This window comes from Carassius auratus, unplaced genomic scaffold (genome assembly GCF_003368295.1).
Source record: "Carassius auratus strain Wakin unplaced genomic scaffold, ASM336829v1 scaf_tig00215723, whole genome shotgun sequence".
In the NCBI taxonomy this organism is placed as follows: Eukaryota; Metazoa; Chordata; class Actinopteri; order Cypriniformes; family Cyprinidae; genus Carassius; species Carassius auratus.
Window position 1 is genome coordinate 527,947 of NW_020528212.1, and position 17,994 is coordinate 545,940.

General features: G+C 41.4%; 2 protein-coding genes across 2 annotated transcripts in view; both read right to left on the minus strand.

Annotated features, from left to right (window-relative positions):
• Window positions 1-1,552: 1,552 nt before the first annotated feature.
• Window positions 1,553-2,841, minus strand: LOC113095441 (protein PET100 homolog, mitochondrial). The gene is made up of 5 exons (XM_026260973.1): window positions 2,782-2,841; window positions 2,574-2,636; window positions 2,279-2,365; window positions 2,155-2,187; window positions 1,553-1,965 (listed from the first exon to the last, which is right to left on the minus strand). The coding sequence occupies exons 2-5, from the start codon at window positions 2,598-2,600 to the stop codon at window positions 1,876-1,878; spliced, it is 237 nt and encodes a 78-aa protein (XP_026116758.1). The 5' UTR covers window positions 2,601-2,636; window positions 2,782-2,841; the 3' UTR covers window positions 1,553-1,875.
• Window positions 2,842-5,770: 2,929 nt separating this feature from the next.
• Window positions 5,771-17,994, minus strand: part of LOC113095443 (bromodomain-containing protein 4-like) — a 30,288-nt gene continuing 18,064 nt past the window's right edge. The window contains 18 exon segments of the mRNA XM_026260977.1: window positions 5,771-6,433; window positions 6,868-7,126; window positions 7,209-7,414; window positions 7,526-7,656; window positions 8,014-8,164; window positions 8,277-8,374; window positions 9,271-9,978; window positions 10,641-11,033; window positions 11,145-11,255; window positions 11,538-11,820; window positions 11,822-11,918; window positions 12,085-12,305; window positions 12,484-12,705; window positions 15,276-15,404; window positions 15,499-15,867; window positions 15,950-16,323; window positions 16,663-16,798; window positions 16,890-17,027. Of these exon segments, the coding sequence (XP_026116762.1) occupies window positions 6,365-6,433; window positions 6,868-7,126; window positions 7,209-7,414; window positions 7,526-7,656; window positions 8,014-8,164; window positions 8,277-8,374; window positions 9,271-9,978; window positions 10,641-11,033; window positions 11,145-11,255; window positions 11,538-11,820; window positions 11,822-11,918; window positions 12,085-12,305; window positions 12,484-12,705; window positions 15,276-15,404; window positions 15,499-15,867; window positions 15,950-16,323; window positions 16,663-16,798; window positions 16,890-17,027 (4,095 nt within the window). The 3' untranslated portion in view covers window positions 5,771-6,364.

Genomic DNA, 17,994 nt, shown 5'->3' on the forward strand with positions numbered 1-17,994 from the left:
ACAAGAGACCAAACAATGCAGATGAGCTGAAGGCCACTGTCAAAGAAACCTGGGCTTCCATTCCACCTCAGCAGTGCCACAAACTGATCACCTCCATGCCACACTGAATTGAGGGAGTAATTAAAGCTAAAGGAGCCCCTACCAAGTATTGAGTACATGTACAGTACATGAACATACTTTCCAGAAGGCCAACACTTCACAATTTATTTTGGTCTTATGTAGTATTCTAATGGTTGAGATAATGAATTGGTGGGTTTTTGTTAAATGTGAGCCAAAATCATCACAATTAAAAGAACAAAATATTTAAACTACTTCTACGTCTGTGTGCACTGAATTTATTTAATACACAAATTTCACATTTTGAGTCGAATTACTGAAATGAAAGAACTTTTCCATAACATTTTCATTTATTGAGCTACACCTTTGTATACCTGCATGGGGCAGTGCTGCACAGTGTTTCCACAACCTGCAAACTGGGAATGAACAAAGCCTGATAATACCTATTATTTCAGCATATGTTTGTAAGCATAAACGTGACCCTGGACCACAAAGCCAGTCATTTAAAAAAACTGAATAAATAAGCTTTCCATTGATGTATGATTTGTTGGGATATAACAATATTTGGCTGAGATACAACTATTTGAAAATCTGGAATCCGAGGGTGCAAAAAAATCTAAATATTGAGGAAATCACTTTTAAAGTTGTCCAAATTAAGTTCTTAGCAATGTATATTACTTATCAAAAATGTAATTTTGGTACATTTACGAAAGTTACAAAATAGTTTAATGTAACATGATCTTTACTTAAAATCCCAATGATTTTTAGCATAAAAGTAAAATCTGTTATTTTGACCCATACAATGCATTGCTGTCTATTGCTACTAATATACTCATGCTACTTTTGACAGGTTTTGTGCTCCAGGGTCACATATTTAAATGAAAATAAGCCACGGTGAACATTTCACCTCCCTTTTCACTTCATATGGAAAGGAAATACAGACAAACTCTATGAAAGATTCACCCTGTGAGGTGAATGCCTCTTAAAAGTGAAAACCCAGATAATGTCCGCTGTTGTTAATCTTGCGGCTATTTCAGCTAACAGTTTGCTTCATACATTCAGTTTAACTGCATTCAAGAGGCTAAACTTTATCATTCAAATGAATTGTGCATGTGCATCTTACATTGTCCTTAGTGGCCATATATGAATATATTGTTAATGTTTAATCTAAATGAATGCTAGGAATAATTCAGTAGTCACGGTGTATTAGTAGAGACGTCAATAGTGTCTTGGGACAGGTGTGGTGACATAAGCAATATCCTCGTTTTACTGCATCTATTAGCGCTTTACTGTCCTCTAATTACTGCCACACAAACTTTACATTCACGATTATAAAAAGTGGTGCATAAATTATTTAAATCAATCAATCAATAAGGACAACACCAAGTACCCATTCATTACAATAAAAAATGCATGGGGCCAACATTTTTTTAGTATGGAATAAACACTTGGATTACTTCTTTGTATCCATATTATATTGATTATGTTATGATCATATAATACAATTCATTTATTTATTTTCAATAAAAAACAGCAACAACAAAATGCAGTGTTTTTACAACTATCAAGAAATTCAGTTTACACACAATAAAATCAAACCATTCGATTGCGAACTTTCAAAGGCAATGAAACATATATATTTACAAAAATATACATTTTCCCACCCATTTCTTAAATTATGCCCATAAACAATAGTCTTATGTTTCCCACTATTTGGTTTGAGACTTTGGGAGAAGCATTAAAGTGTGTCCATGTAACACATGAAGGCTTGATCCCAAGGTCACATTATGATGCAAAAGAAGTGCTGCGGTTTTGGAGTCATTCCTCAGACTGCATGCCCATCTGTTTCAGCATCCTCTGCTCCCTTCGCTTTCTCATGCGCTCCTTGAAATCCTCCAGCTCCTGCCTCTGTTTCAGCATGACAAACAGAGCGTGTCAATTGAATCACACTTCTATAAGCTATACATATATATACATTGAGCACTCCTGTGGGATGCTGCTGCTTAATAGTAAATGATCCAGCTATATATCTGTTTAACCTAACCTAACATAACCCAAGTAAAAGCTGTTTGATTACAAAGTGCACAAAATACTTACATGCATTTTCTCATCAGGTGGGAAGATTTCCCTCTGAAAAAAATGATATAAAATGACCATACATCAGCAATTGCATACATTAATATATAAAATAATACTAATATTGACTTGGTCAATAATGAACCTTTCGCTTCACGATGTATTCCTCAAAATATTCCGCCTGGTTTGATATCCAAAACATCGCCACTGGAAACGACAGATACACCATCATCTGTTTAAAACAATAAACACGACAAATCTGTAGATGTTCGCATTTGATCGGGTATTCACACATGCGTAGCAGTGAACGAAGCATTTAGAGTGAGACGCTCTCAGCGTCTGTACGTCTTTTTAGTTTCCCGGAGATGGTTTAATTGATTCATATATAGTTTATTTAGACAGAACCACTTGCTTACGAGTGTAAATGTCATTAAACTCACCCTAAAAACCTCTATTTTAACCCCCATGTCCTACAGCTTGACAGTGACGCAGTCAGGCACTTCCTGTTATGTAAAAGATGTCAAAATAAAAGTCGCGCAGTCACAGCCGTATTTTAACCTACATTGAAAATACTACTTTTTACGCGCGCGTGTGTGATTTAAAAACATGCATGTGCATTTACTATAAATCTCGAGAAGTATTTCAGACCTCTATCTTGTAGCATCTTTCATCTTCCGGCAGACTATTTCCTCTTACGCAAGCCAGCTGCTGGCTTATGAAAGCGCGTGCAATCGTTGACCGGATGCAGGTACAGCAACATGATGCAAGCATGCAGTAACTTTACATCAGATGCACTGTACGGCTGTTGATCCTAATAACATCTGTATGTTTTTTGCTCGACCTCAAACTCAAAATCAATTAAAGGGATTCACATACAAATTAAATCGTTATTTCCTCACCCTCACGTTCAGTTTTCCCTTTAAGTACACAAAGTGATACTAGGCAGAAATACTCAGGTTTCGGTCATCGTTTACTTCACTGTTATTGAAAAGGATGTATTGGAAGTGAATATTGCTGAGGCTGCGAGTCCAGAATATTCTACCATATTTCTTTTTGAAAAAGGTACAGGTGAGAAAACTATTTTAATTTTTGGGTGAATCTCACAGAAAGTGTGAAGAAATGTCCTGGACACATTTCACCCCCAAACCAAAAAAAAAAAAAAAAAAAAAAAATCACATTAAATTTGCTATATTGCAATCTTAAATCATCTTTGAAGTTGTCCAAATGAAGTTCTTTAGCAATGCATACAACTAATTAAAAAAAATTAACTTTTGATATAATTGCAGTAGAAAATTTACAAAATCTCTTCATGGAACATGATCTTTACTTCATATCCTAATGATTTTTGCCACAAAAAAAAAAAGATAATATTGACCCATGAAATGTAATGTTGGCAAGGTCGCCATGATTTAGCCAAGCAAGACATGTTTCTGGATCAAAATTAATGTCTAAAAACATACTTAACCCAATCCCTGAAATGATAGCTGATTAACAAGAGTGTAGAAGCACCTAACCCTGATTGTAAGCCTTAAACAGATATTTCCTGAAAGTTATATCTCAGTTCTGATTGTTTGATTGTAATGTTGTTCCAGGATCATGTTGTACTTGGTGAAATCAAGCTCGCCAACAGTGCAACACCTGACTGGTTTTGTGCTCCAGGGTCACACATGTACTTGACATTTCATCATTTTCCCTGGAGTTTTCTGAGGCGTCAGACAGTACAACAACAACCCTTTTACCTACACAAGTTGCTTATGAAGTGATCAGTTTCTTTGCACCATTTGAACCTCAACCGATCTGAGGAGTGAAGACTGATATGCAGCAACACAATGGGCACCATACTGGACTGTGCAAGCTGATGAATAATCAAAGAGACGATAGGCTCATTTTTTTTTTTTGTTTCCTTTTAATTTTCTATAAAAGAGATGAGTTTATTTCATGATCATAACAGACTGAACCATTGACCTCGATAGCCCACGCATATACCAAACAGTAATCGAGGAAAATGTTGAACAAATCCAACAAAAAAAAAGAAAAGAAAATAACAAAATACCTGAATAAAGCAAACTCTCTGCTGAGCTGCAGGTCAGCACATTCTCCGGAGAATCCGAATCTATGGCACATAATGTCCAACTGTTACCATGGAAAAGAAAATACATGAAAAGCCTTGAAGGAATGAAGTGTTTCTCTTCTTTGAACTTGTACAGACCAAATTAACAAAGGAAAAAGAAAATATAGATATTTATATAAGTGGACTTCATGAGGAAGAACAAGAACCAAAAAAAAAAAAAAAAGGTCACGAAGCATCGTTTAAATGAAGTGTTGTTGCGATTGAAACCTCCGGGTAAGAACACCCTCCCCAGCCACACACCGACAACCGTACTGACGTGACGTACACATCCAGACATCCTGACACACACACACACACACGATGATCGGACATGTCCTCTTAGCAGTTTCGGAAAAAACGAAAAACTAGTTGTTCGGTGTATAATTAAGAAGTCCAGCTAAAACTAGATTTAAACCTGAATATTGTAAATGGGTAAAATATAAAATGTTTACTTTTTCCGTTTTTATCTCTTAAACACAAGCTCTCACCCCTAAACCCCCAATTTTCCCCTCCCCCGTCCAACCGTGATACCCGCCCTCCCCCCCACACACCCTCCAGAACATAATATATGCCAAACTAGAATCGCAATACAATACAGGCACTGGAGAAAACACTATAAGAGAAAACTCAGAGGACCTGCCAAGGTCTCGAATTGTGCACCCCCCCCCCCCCATCAACCCCCGCCCCCCTCGCCGAGTCAAATAACAGAATTAGAACACATCCACTATAATCGAACAAGAACAATGATAAATCAGAACAGTTTGATTTTTTTTTCTTTTTTTTGTAGCTTTTTCGACATTTTTGTCATTATATCTAGCACAGCATACAGGGTTCTCTCTGTGCAGGTGTAATAAAATGATCTGTGAAAAGAAAAGAGGAGTCATGCAGAAACCAGCTGAGAGCTCCGTCGTGTTCGCATGACGCTCTCGAACGCGTGTACCAGTTGCGCGGAGTTGCGTGTTTTCCTTCTATATGTATGTATAATACACTTAAAATAGTTCTCGTATTGTTTAAATTATATTCAAACTAAAGGATGCTCGGAAACCGTCGACGCTCCGGGTTTCACGTGAAAAGCCATGAGCAATGAAAACGTATCTTCACGATTCTGTCCTCAATTAACACTTGTCAGAATAATGCATATATTAGGGTTTTTATCTTCTACAAGGCTAGCTAAACTTTTAATGACGAGTGGGGAGAACAAGAAAATATATTTATATATTTAGAAAGACATGTTAAGAGTGAAGCATTTCGGGTTTCAGCGGAAGAAGGATACGGGTGTTTGGCATAGACATCAGAGGGTAAGGTGTCGGTAAGAGAGTTAAAAATATCTTAAAAAAGAAAAACAACAACAACAACAACAAAAAGAAATAAAGAAACAAAAATACAACCAACCAATCAACCAAAACAGTAATCAGTAATTAAGAAAATACCTTTTTACAGTAGATCCTACATAATGAAAAATCTGCACATGATAACAGTGTGAAACACACCATATGTTTAGTCACTTGTCACAGCCCCTGGTGAATATTGTGATGTGGTTACAAGTCAGAGGTGTAAGGCGAGCGGGACTTCCTCTCCCGAGGAAGATCATCTTAAGTGCCCCCGATCCCATCCTGCCATTTGCCTCGCGAAAAAAGGTGGGGAAAGGATAGAGCCAAAACTAAACGATGCGAGGAACACCAAATCAAACAGGAAACAAGACGCTTTCTAATCCCTCACAGACATCTGGCGGTCGACGGATGCCGCAGCACAGAGAATCAGTACATTTCATTGTTTTCGTTCAGATATTCCTCCGGCCATCACATTGTCCATTGCTCCCATATTCTTTTAACTAAGAGTCACACGAGTCCTCTCTTTCCCGCCATGGTCACAATGGCAAATCCAGGAGGAATGCCGGAGAGGCGCTGCCGTCCCAGTGTGAGGGTCCCTCTTTCTGCTGAGGCAAAAGGAGAGCTACAGTCTCCCTCTCGGGGCCTCAGCTCATGCATCGCTAGTTCAGCCTCTTCAGTGTTTCTTGTGGTCGGATGGGGTCTTTTTCCCTTACTGCTTTTTTGAGTTCATTCTGTCCGTGCGGAGGAGAATCCATGAGCAGTTTCGCAGTTTCTCACTTCCTCTCGCCTTTCAGAACAAGTTCTCCTCAAAGATAGCCATCAAATCGCTTTGGAAATTCATGTCAATAGTAGCTGCCATCTGTAGAGGAGAAGAAAATTTAAATTAATATTCACAAATAGCCACATTTTCACAGAGGAGTGACTGAATGAACTAGTGTTGGGGTCAGATTTTTATTTTTTTTATTTTAGAGAAACTAAATGTTTTTATTATGCAAGTATGCATTAATTAAAAGTAATAGTGAAAACATTTATAATCCTACAACAGATTTTTACTTTCTATTCTAAGCAACCTTAGAACCATGAAAATATTAGGCATCACAACGGTTTTCCATTTTACTAAGAACTGTTTCTCGAGTAAATCATCGAACAGATTTCTGAAGGATCATGTGACACTGAATCCTGGAGTAATGTTGATAAAAAGTCAGCTTCACCTTTTATTACATCGTAAAATAGAAAAGCGTTTTTTTTAATTAGCTAGTGTGTGTACAAGTGAGGTGACTAGCTGTAACTCACCGCCTCTCTCCTCCTCCTCTCCTGTTCCCGGCGACGCGCGAGCTCCCTCTGCTGGTCAAGTGCACTCTGGGAAGCCGCGGGGGACTGGGGTGGGCCCTGGGAAGGCTGCGGGGCCGAGGGCGGTTGGGCCGGGGTCTGGGCTTGGGGCTGAGTTTGGTGCTGCTGCTGCGGCGGCTGGACCTGCTGTTGCTCCTGCCGCCTGCGGGGCTCCTCCTGAGGCCTTCGGGACGTCTCAATGGAGTCCTCCTCATCCCGTCCCCTTCAAACAAAAAGGAAATCTCCTGAAACTGCTAAAACAGTCCTTTCAATTAAAAATGAGCGTTTCTGAACGGCTCTCTTACCGAAGTTTCTCTTGTTCTCTCCGCAGACGGTCTTTCTCAGCTTGCTCGGCCTGGGCCTTCAGGGCTTTCTCTCGCTCTTCCTTCTCTCGGGCTACACGTCGAAACTGTTCGAAGCTGTCACTTGAGGACTTCAGAGCAGACGAGGGAGTGGAGGTGGACTTCTTTGCCAGGCTCGCCCAGGAACCCATGTTCTTCAGTTTCACATCCTGGGCACCAAATGAGGACACGTTATGAGCCATAGTCTCATTGAATAACCATTCCAGAACCATGGTATTCATCGAAAAGTAACAAATGAAGTCCCTTCCACCCACCTGTACCTTTTTAGGCGCCACAGGAGTCTTGGGCTCCTGTTTGAATTTCTCTTTGTCCTGCATGGAAGGCGGCGGACCGCTCTGCTCAGAGGAGCGGATGACAGGACGGGAACTTTCAAGTGGTTTCATATCTGCTTCTAAAACAAGATGATAAACTTTCAGTTCTGCTCCACTAATTTGACTGGCAGAGCGGAACGGAGATTGTCTATATTTAGTATAACTGTACTGAGACGTCTCACTGTTTCAATTTGCTTGTCTGTGGGTGGCATTCTGCCAGAGTATGTGGGCGATGTTTAGTGGAAGGAAAAGTTGTGATTTTGCATGTTTTTTTTTTGTCTGTCCCAGACAAACTTTCTTTATGCCATGCTTGTCATCAAAAACTGAACTCTGGCAAAACATGGTCTGAACAGTAGATATTGCTTGATATTAAGCTTGTTTATTGTATAAAAGCTGGGTGCACCATGTGAACATGCGTACAACTGAGTTTGACTCACTCTGGCTGTGGCCTGGCATTGTGGGTTTGCTCTCAGGGTGTTTGTGAGGGTCTTGTCTCAAGGCTGGACTGAAGGGCTCACCACGCATCACAGGTGAAGGAGGCAGCTTCTCTTCTTTAATGCCACCCAAAGCTGAAGGACCTTGTGGTTCCTAAAGCAAACAGATCAAAAATCACGTCTAAAAAACCAAACACTATTCATCACGTCACAGAAATCCATGTGGATAATAATAATCCATGTTAAAGCAAGGGAAAGGCACTGACCTTTTTGGGGACCTGAGGAGGGGACGGGTGGACTAAAGCGTACTGTGACATTTGAGGGGAATGCATCATGAGGGGGGAGGGGTTATCTCGCATGTGTGCTGTCAAAATAAAGACATAGTTAATATGCAGTGCTATCCAATACACAAACACACACAAAAAAAAACATCAGTTACTCATCAGCTGTGGGACGTCTGCTCTGAAGATTCGGGGAAGCCTTGAAACTGCAGCTACAAGCTACTCAATGTGTAGTCGTCGAGCTACACACAAGATACATTTGCAATAGTAGCAACACTAAAAGTTACTGACAGAAAATAGCTGACTGCTTTTAACTATTTCTAGCGACAGGAATTTTTTTAAAATAATACCAGCAAACTCAAGCATCTACAGTCAAACCAAAAATGTATTTGGACACCTTCAACATTTCTCACATTATCACAGTTTATTCGCTATAGTTTCGAAAATGGTAATAAATTATGAGATTATCTTGGAGTTAAATGGTGTCAGAACAAATTCATCTTGATAATGTCAGATAACTTTTACAGAAAGATGTAATGAATTAGGTTGAATAGCTGTCAGCTGTTAAATTTAAGTACATCATTAGATAATACCAATTTAGGTTAAACAATTACCAAGCAATGCTTAATTTTGTTCAGTCTGTGGTGTAAAAGTTCGCATTAGCAATTAACAAAAAAAAACAAAAAAACACTTTTGTCTGGTCAAAGTGTCTGAATCATTTTTGGTCCCAAGTTTTTATAAATTTTACTGGTCCACTGGACTAAATATCATTGATTAAATGAGGCATTTTTATGGCAAATACAATTTAAAAGGCAAAAAACTTCACAAACTAAAGTTTTGCAGTGTCAACATTGATTTTAGTACAAAAAGTAGTAAACAAACAAATACATAGCCTGTTGTTAGCCAAACAAATAGCAATGACAGTGTCAGCAACTTGAACCCTTAAATGAACCGTTTCTTTCCGAGACCGTTGTGTTACCTGAGTTATAGGAGTCAGACTTGTGTTGACGTGGAGAGTGATGCTGCGGTGGATGCTGCTGGATAATCTGCTGTGCTTTCGTGGAGGGCATGGACACTTTGTGTTGACTAGGCTGCGTTTGCGTGGTCTGCACCGGGCCTTGAGAGAAGCTCAGCTGCTGCGAGTGCTGCATGTGTCTGGCCTGATGCTGCGAGGAGGGCTGGGCTTGAGTCTGAACAGGAAGCTGCGGTGGGGGCAGGGAGCTCTGCTGGCTCATCTGAGACTGAACCTGCACCGACTGCAGCAGAGACTGCTGGCCCGGCTGCTGCGGCCTGCTCTGCAGAGACTGCATTAGTGATGTCGGTGGCTGCTGCTGCAGGCGGTTTGGATGCAGGTGCTGCAGGTACATGGGCAGGGGCATGGAGGGAACGGGCTCCTCGTCGTCCTCTAGCAGCATCTGTGGGGGCTGGGAGGAGAACAGGCCCTGGGGAGTGAGCGTGGGTGGGGAGAGGGGCCGCTGGCGCATTTGTTGGGGAGGATGCAGCAGGTGAGGAGGGAGGTGGTGCTGGGGCTGTGGGGGTTGCTGGGACTGGAGCTGCTGCGGCAGGGTCTGCTGGGGCGGCTGCTGCTGCTGCTGGGGCGTGCTTTGCTGCGGAGGTTTAGGAGGTAGCGGGGCTGCCCTATTACTGGGCCTTGAAGGCTGCTGGGGCAATGCGTTGTGCAAAGCTGCTGGGGACCAACGACACCGAGAGAGAGAGGAAGACCACAAAAACTTGATTAAGTAAAGGGTCAATATAGATCACCTGCAATTCTTTAAATACTTTTGATAAACAAAAGCAGCAGAGAAAGTGAAGAATGGAGCCAATCAGAGCATACAACACACATTTTGAATTAATGAGAGGTGCAATGCATGTTCAAAAGTGACTTACATGATGAAAATGAAAACATGCATAAACCACAGACGACATCTGGATTTGTGCCAAATATGAGGCACGTGAGCCCAAGTTTATTTGCACAGCATGTTTCCCACATGTTTCAGTTTCACTTTTAACTTTCACTTTTAACAAATTTACTTAGGCTTGGCATTTATAATAAATGCTGTTTAAAATAAAACAAAGAAATTATAGTGGCATTTATTTTTCTTTCTGGGTTCTGTATACCATCAAATGTAAAACGTTTGTTGTGAAGTGAGGGGAGTCAACATTTTTACAGTGTGTAAAATGTTTCTAAATGTTTTGTTTCATTTTTCAAAGTATTTTATAGTATTGCTCTGTGTAATAAAATGTGATGTTTTTGTTTCTCTGAAGAATGCAAATTTTTGACCCGGTACATCTGGAAAGTACACGGTATTAAAGTACTTGTGATGTCATGAACGGGAAGATTCCACTCACCTGGGGATGTGAGGATGGGGTGCTGGTTCAGGAAAGGGTGCGTCTCAGGTGACACTGGGCCTCCTGGAGGGTGAGCGTTGAGGTGAGGCGGCGCAGGGGAGGGCGAGTCATTGGCATGGTGGGGAAGGTGCATGAGGGGCTGGACGAAGTGGGCCAGAGGGTCGAAGGGGTTTTCCAGGAGCTGCGAGGGCTCCAGAGCTGTGACGGGAGGAGGTATGTAAGCAGCGGGAGAGGGATGCTGCTGCTGCTGTGGCTTCAGCTGAGCACTGGGCTGCAGTGCAGGGGTCTGGGGTTGATGGGGAACTTGCGGCTGAGGCATGCCTGGAGCCACCGCCTGGTGATGAGCCTTCTTTCCTTCTCCTCTCCCCCTCTTCTTCAGCTTAGAAGCCATCCCTTAGTTCATGAAGAGGAGATTCTTCATGCATTGCAGTATCTCGAATCGTTTAACATTTCAAAAGCATTAGAAATGCAGCTGGTCGTGTGTTATAGATCTACAGGGCTCACCTGTCTCAGAGTCTTCACTTTCTGAGGAGCTGGACTCGCTGCTGCTGCCCGACTCGGACGATGAGCCTTTGGTCTTTGCAGCACTCACTGCCTCCATGGACTTCTCTGGAACTGAAGGACGAGAAACAAACAAGGACCAATAAGCCTTTGTATACACTGGGTATTTATGTCGATTTTGGGTGATGCAATGTAACAGACAGCATTAAATTCAAGTGTAGAAATGGTGTTTTGGAGCTAAAACTCTGCAAGAATGTGGCCCAACAGCAACAGGATTTGACACCCCTTTTCTAGATTTACCTACAAAATTGTGTCAAAACAAGTGTATGTACGGTCTAACCTCGGATCAGACTGTGTTAACGGGGCACGTTAGAGGAGGATTGTATAGATACTCACCACTGACAGGCTTCTTCTTCTTGCGAAGGCAAGACGACACGTATCTCTCCAGTTCCCGCAGTGTAGAAGGCTTTAACGTCTCAAAGTCAATCTCAATCTCGTCCGGGTTGGAGTTCTTAAGCGACGGCTCACGGGACTGGATGATGTGGACCACACGGCCCAGCTTGTCTCCAGGCAGCTTGTTAATGTCCAGGCTCAGCTGTCTCTTTTCTTCATAGGACATAGGTTTACATTTCTCTCCAGAAGGCATGCCTGTCATTCCAGCTGCTCCAGTCAGACCCAAGATCCTCCTCAGGATCCAGGCTCACCACAGGCTGCAGGGTCGGTGGAGCAGCACCTGGTGGAGCCATGGAGCGATTGCCCTTACCTCCCTCCTTCTTGCTATAGGGCATAAGACAACAAGAACTTCTCATTTTCAATGACACCATTCACTGAAAGTCAAAAATGCAAAATTCTCAGACTCTCCACATTGATAGAAGTGATTAAACCATGTAATTTTGGATACTTTCCTGCTTAAAATGTGGTTGCATAACCATATAAAGCTCACCTCAGCTTCTTGGGCTTCTTAGGAAGAGGATCCTTGTTCTTAGGCTTTCCTGGAGCCTTGAGGGTAGGAGGTGGATCCAGGATCTCTTCAAGTGCAGGCATGACTCCCGCTTTCTTTTTGTGCTTGTCTTTCTTCTTCTCCTTCTTTTCCTTCTCTTTTTTCTTTGGTTTGGTGGCCTGAGGCTGGGACAAGGCAGCCAGCTGCTCATGAACCGCTTTCAGCTGAGCAACAAAAGAGAAGAAACAAAACAGGGAGATTAAACTCTTCTCAGGGGACAGTAAAGTATAAACTTCTTTACACTTCCAGTATCTGTGGTGACAGATCTTTGAGCCAGCCTGTCCTTGGAAGGACCTCTTCCTTAGGGACGTGCTGGCAAAAACGGAGCGTATATCTGCTCACTTGCTCCTGGAGCTCTGCTAGCCTCTGGGCTCTCTCCTCTTCAGAGTCGTCCGTGGAGGAGTCCGATTCAGATGAGGAATCACTGGAGCTGTCAGAGGACGAGGCCGTGCCCATGGGAGGCTGTGTCTTGACAGGAGCCGGGTGGAGCACTGGCGCAGGAGCGGGTGCCAGCATTTCCTCTGGCTCATCGGGCATTTTAGCAAAACGCATCTCAAACACATCCTACAAAAAGAGAAAACCTTTTGGCGATCTAGTTTAAGACGATTCCAATCTTCATTTCAGAATTCAGCAATGTACACTTCATGTTACATTCAACCTCTTCATTCATGGCATTTACAAACGTCCACAACCAGTGAATGGAGGACGCCGTGTTCAGAGATGTTTTTTGTTGTGGGTCATGGGTTTCGCGATAACGGAGATGGAATGTAAAATGCACAATTTACGCAATTGAAAGAGCACCGAAATCTGACTAAATCCCCTGACAACTTGCAGTGTTGCATATCGATGCTGAGAAAAGAACATAATGTGAAGCAGAGAACAGGTCAATTCCATTATCGCTGTTTTCCATGTTCGTGGAGTAAATATTTTTACACAGTAGCCGGTATTTCGTATGTGTTTGGCAACTAGTGCCAACCAGTGTACCTGTACGTCACTGGTAGTTCCTACAGATCTGTTTTAGACCCCACTCTGAAGTAGGAGCTCATTTAGTTCCATTAAACGGAGTTCCTTGAACTAAAAACGTTCCTAGTTCCTGCAGTCAAAACACTCCAAAAAGCGGGAACTTCTGAACTATAGAACTCTAGAAACTATGAAAAGGTTCCTTTGGTGCAAAAGCCACTATAGAAAATATAATAAAGTGGAAAATTATAGTATATATTTTTTTGTTTGTTTTTTTTTTTTCACGGATTTGGCATGGGAAACATGAAGGTTTAAATTTCCTTACCACTTTCACACTTTTCAGTCTATTAGGGATGGAATTAAGAGGGGCTTGGGGCCAAAAATGCCACAGCAAATCAAGTTAAAGGGCCAAAAGAAAAAGCCTCTACACAAATTAAGTCTATTTTCGACTGTGACGATTAAAATTAGAAATTGAACAGAAAGCGTAGATTGCAGCATTACATTTAGATCAGTTTTCTTTTTTTTGCAGCATTGAGCATTCCACACGCTGTACTGAAGTCATAGAGCCTTCTGTAATAGACACTGATTAATTTTTTATCGATTTCTGTGACATTCCGCATTAGACTTTAAATCAATCAAAAGAAGGTATTACAATTAAATCAAATCACAATATGTATGTTATCTTTAAATATATAGCTGCAAAAGTCAATTTAAATATGAATTCTGCATGTCGGTTAATGAATGGCGCAGACGCACGGTTACATTTACTACACATATCCTGAAGTGCATGTGAACCTCGCAGCGATTTCAGTGTCTGCCTTCTCACTTGAACACATAAACAACATCTCCACAACTGCTCTGAGAGTCACTTCATGAGCATTTTAACGTTATTTGAGTAAACTAGCATCATATCACTTACACAGAACTGTATTAGTGGCCACCAGTTCTACTATTTTTCCAGTAGAACGTACATAGACTACTACTAATACTATTATTATTATTAAAATTATTATTATTTTTTTTAAGATTAATCACAATATTTCTTCCATGTTATAATTTTAATAGTAAATCCTCTTTGTTTGCCAATAATTAAAAGATAAATGATACATTTAATGTTTTATGCCTTCAGTTGCTAAACAGAAAAAAATAAGTTGTTTATCAATTGAAATAATTATACATGATAAAACAGAATTTGGTAACAAAAAATAATAATAAATTGTTATTAATAAATTGATGTGAAAATGTATAGGCTTCATTATTTAAAATTAATTAGACATGATTTTTAATTGGTACAATTTTATTTAACTATTAAAAAGGAGCTGCACAAAATGTAAACTGAAAAAAGCAATACAGAACAATTAAAATGGTAAAAAAAAGGATTTCGTAGGGCCCTAACTGTCCCTCAGCCTTGCTGCAGCCCCCAGTTTGGGAACCACTGCTTTATCATTTAAAAAATAATTTATCGTGTTTATTATATATATATATATAATTTTTTATTAAAGTGGAAATCATTTTACTAAATAAAAACTCGCCTGACTGCTTTACTTCCACTTTAAAGGGACACTTGTGTTGTTGTTTATTTTTATTTATACCATTTTTAATTTTTGTGCAATTACTTGCCAGTCAGTTGAGTTTGTGACAAAACTTTCTGCAGTGTTTACATGTTGTTTAATTTAATTACTGCATAAAATTACAATAGATTTTTAATTTTAAAAGTACAAGTTGATTTCAAAATGCATAAATTTTTTTGCATTCTGTGTTTTTCAGTTAAATAAAAACTATTTTGCCCAATAAATTTAATCACTGAGGATTACTTTTATAAAAAAACAAAAGTATATAAATCTCATCTCATCTAGTTCACATGAACCCAGTCTTGTGTCTCATCACACCCCTACAAAATAATTATTACAATATCAAGAGCAAAAATCTTTAATGGGTGTAAACGGATCAAGTATTGCCCCATAATGGAGCAGTTAATTCCTGACTCTGCTGTCAGTGCATCACTAAGATTTATCAGATTCAACAAAGACCAGTAATGCAGCATGGTCTACTGCAAGTCACCGACATGAAGTAAATAATGACTATTGGCTAGATGCCAGACTAACAGAAAACAGAACAAACAAACTTGTCATGCAAGCCCTAATGTACACAGTGTTTTGCAGGTAAACACGTACCTGCAGTTTGCGTGCCATAGCCACCACTTCATGGTCTGGAGGGTTGTACTTATAACAGTTGGAGAACATTAACCGCACATCTGCTGCAAACTCCTGAGCATCTCTGTACTGTCTGTTTTCCAACTTGTCCTGTACAACCAAAGAGAAGACAAAGACACATAAGCATGGAAAGAAAGAAAGAGTGTCTCATCCTTTGATTGAGAACCAGCAGCTATATTTTCACCTTAATAGTGCTGAGGTCCATGGGATGTTTGATGATGTCATGGTAATCGTGCAGCCCTAGAGCATCCACATCCACTGGCTTGTAGAAGGGCCAAGCGTATGCAGCATGCTTCTTAGCAAACATGTCCTTTACAATGCCGGAGCAGTAGCGTAGCTGCTCTTGTTGCTTGGGGCTGGGGGTCCCAATGAGGGGTGTCCAATGGTGTTGGGAGTCCGGTGCCTCCTTTTTGGATACTTTGCTTGGTCGTGTAGTATCCCGGCGTGGCAGAGTCTTTCCTGACTTTGACTCAGCAGGTGAGGACTCGTTCAGGGGGTCATTTGCCGTAGGTGTTGTGGTGTCTGCTTTCCTTTTCTGACTTTTTCTCTGCTGCTGATAAAAAGCGAGTGAGGACAAAGACACGAGACTAAAAACTAAGAATGACACCATGTTTGAATGTTACAGGCCAACTTACTTTGTGAGGCATTGGGATGGGGCTTTGTAGAATAGGAGGGGTGCTCTGTTGCATGAGCACGGGCGGCAGGGCAGTTTGGGTTGGAGGAGGCACAACCGTCATGATGGGGACCTGTGGGTTGCAGTCAGTGGGGCCCATAGAAAAAGGTGGCCCTAATTGAGGCGCAAGGGGAGGGTGTGTAGGGAGCGAAGGGAGCATAGGGAGCGAAGGGGGTACTCGAGGGGGCAAGGCTTGCATGATAGGCTGAGGAGGTAAAGTAGGTGGACCTTGTGGTGGTCCTCTTGTTTGTGGCCCAGGAGCAAGACTAGAAAGGCCACGTGTTTGAGGAATTGTGGGTGAAGACTCCAGGCCAGGTGCAATTTTCAGGTTAATGTCTAATACAAAAATAGAGAATACAAAGGAATTAAAAATTTATAATTTGAGATGTCTAAAACAAGCATTTCTGTGATAACGTCCCCCTCTCTAGACGTAATGGGTGGAACTTGACACTCCAACCACACCTTAACCTTACCCACATCCTATCGCTAAAAATAAATCCACCCATTAGGTCTACAGAGGAGGAACTTGATTAGGCAAAAGTCCACGCATTACATCCAGAGAGGTCAGACCGTGGAGCGCCTATGATCTTCTGCCCACTGCAGTTGTGTAGGATGCCTAAAAGTTATGCAGTGCAAGTGGCACTCAGGTACGAGAAAAAAGTATGAGACTTATACCTGGATCCCTCCTGCCCCGGCCACGACCCTTTCCGGCTGTGGTCGTCAACTCGACCTCCTGCTGGGGCATCTCTGAAATCTTGTGGAGGAACACCTTCTCCAGTGCTTCTGCCATTAAGACTATGTCATCCCCAGGCTGCAGGGGGCGACACATACCATTAACCACATGCCCAAACACACCACTTCGTTCCACGGTGAATAATGGGTGCAGAAATGTGATCCAGTACCTTATTGTAAATATAGCAGTTAGTAAACATGGTGTTGAAGTCCTGAATACATTCTTGGGCATTGATGTAGTAACTGTTCTCTAGGCGTTTCTTGATTGTTCCCATGTCCATAGGGTTTTTGATTATCTTGTAATAGTCCTAGGGAGAGGAGGTGGCAAAAGTCAGCATAACACATCACAATACATAACGTTTATCGTCATAATGACTTTGTGTTGCAATAATAACAAGCAACTTTGAGACTTTCATAGAGAATATACTTGAAGTCAAAGTAACTATTACACCTTTAAGGGGCCGTTCACACAAAAACATGCCTCCTCTGCCAACTTGCTACTGTAAATAAAAGCTTGCAATAGGGCCTTTCGCACTGTGGGCACCTTTTCATAGTACCAGAACTAACTGTGGAGCTACCCACTTTTTGGCATTTTTGCATTGCCAGTACTGGGTGTGATTTCAGTACTGGACTGCCTTTATCGAGAACCAAATTAGCTCCTACTCCGTATCAGGGTCTAAGAAGCACAACTGGTTCTACCCGTGATGCAAGTAGACACTGATTGGCCAAATGTGTACGAAAATGCCCTTACCCGCCCTGATTTAAAACGCCATGTAAACATTGTGTCAACTTATTTCTAGGGCTGTGTAATTAATCGCATTCCATTGTCATGCGCATCTCGTCAGTAAAGCCGGTACCGTGATTAGCAGTAAATCACCATTACCTGCTTTTAAATTGAGGGGCACTCACTACACAGAGCCGTAGTTCACTGACAATTAAGCAAAATTTCCCTCATAATCCCAGATCGATTTCGAACGCGATATGACCTAGCTTGTCAGTGAGCTACAGCTCTGTGTAGTATAAAGAACAGCGATAGATGGACGGAAAAGCAAATGTAGCACTGCCAGTTGTCGTTGGAGATTCTTAGTCCTTCTTTCCATTCTTTCAATCGCTTTACGTATACGTCAACATTTCCATGTCCATTATTGTGAAACCCACAAGACACAACAACACACAGCTCTGATCACAGCGTCCTCCATCCTCCTGTTGTTAACGTTGTTCTTGGTTTCATTTTTGAAAGCCGTGCACAAATGACATTGCTGTCGACCGGCCTAC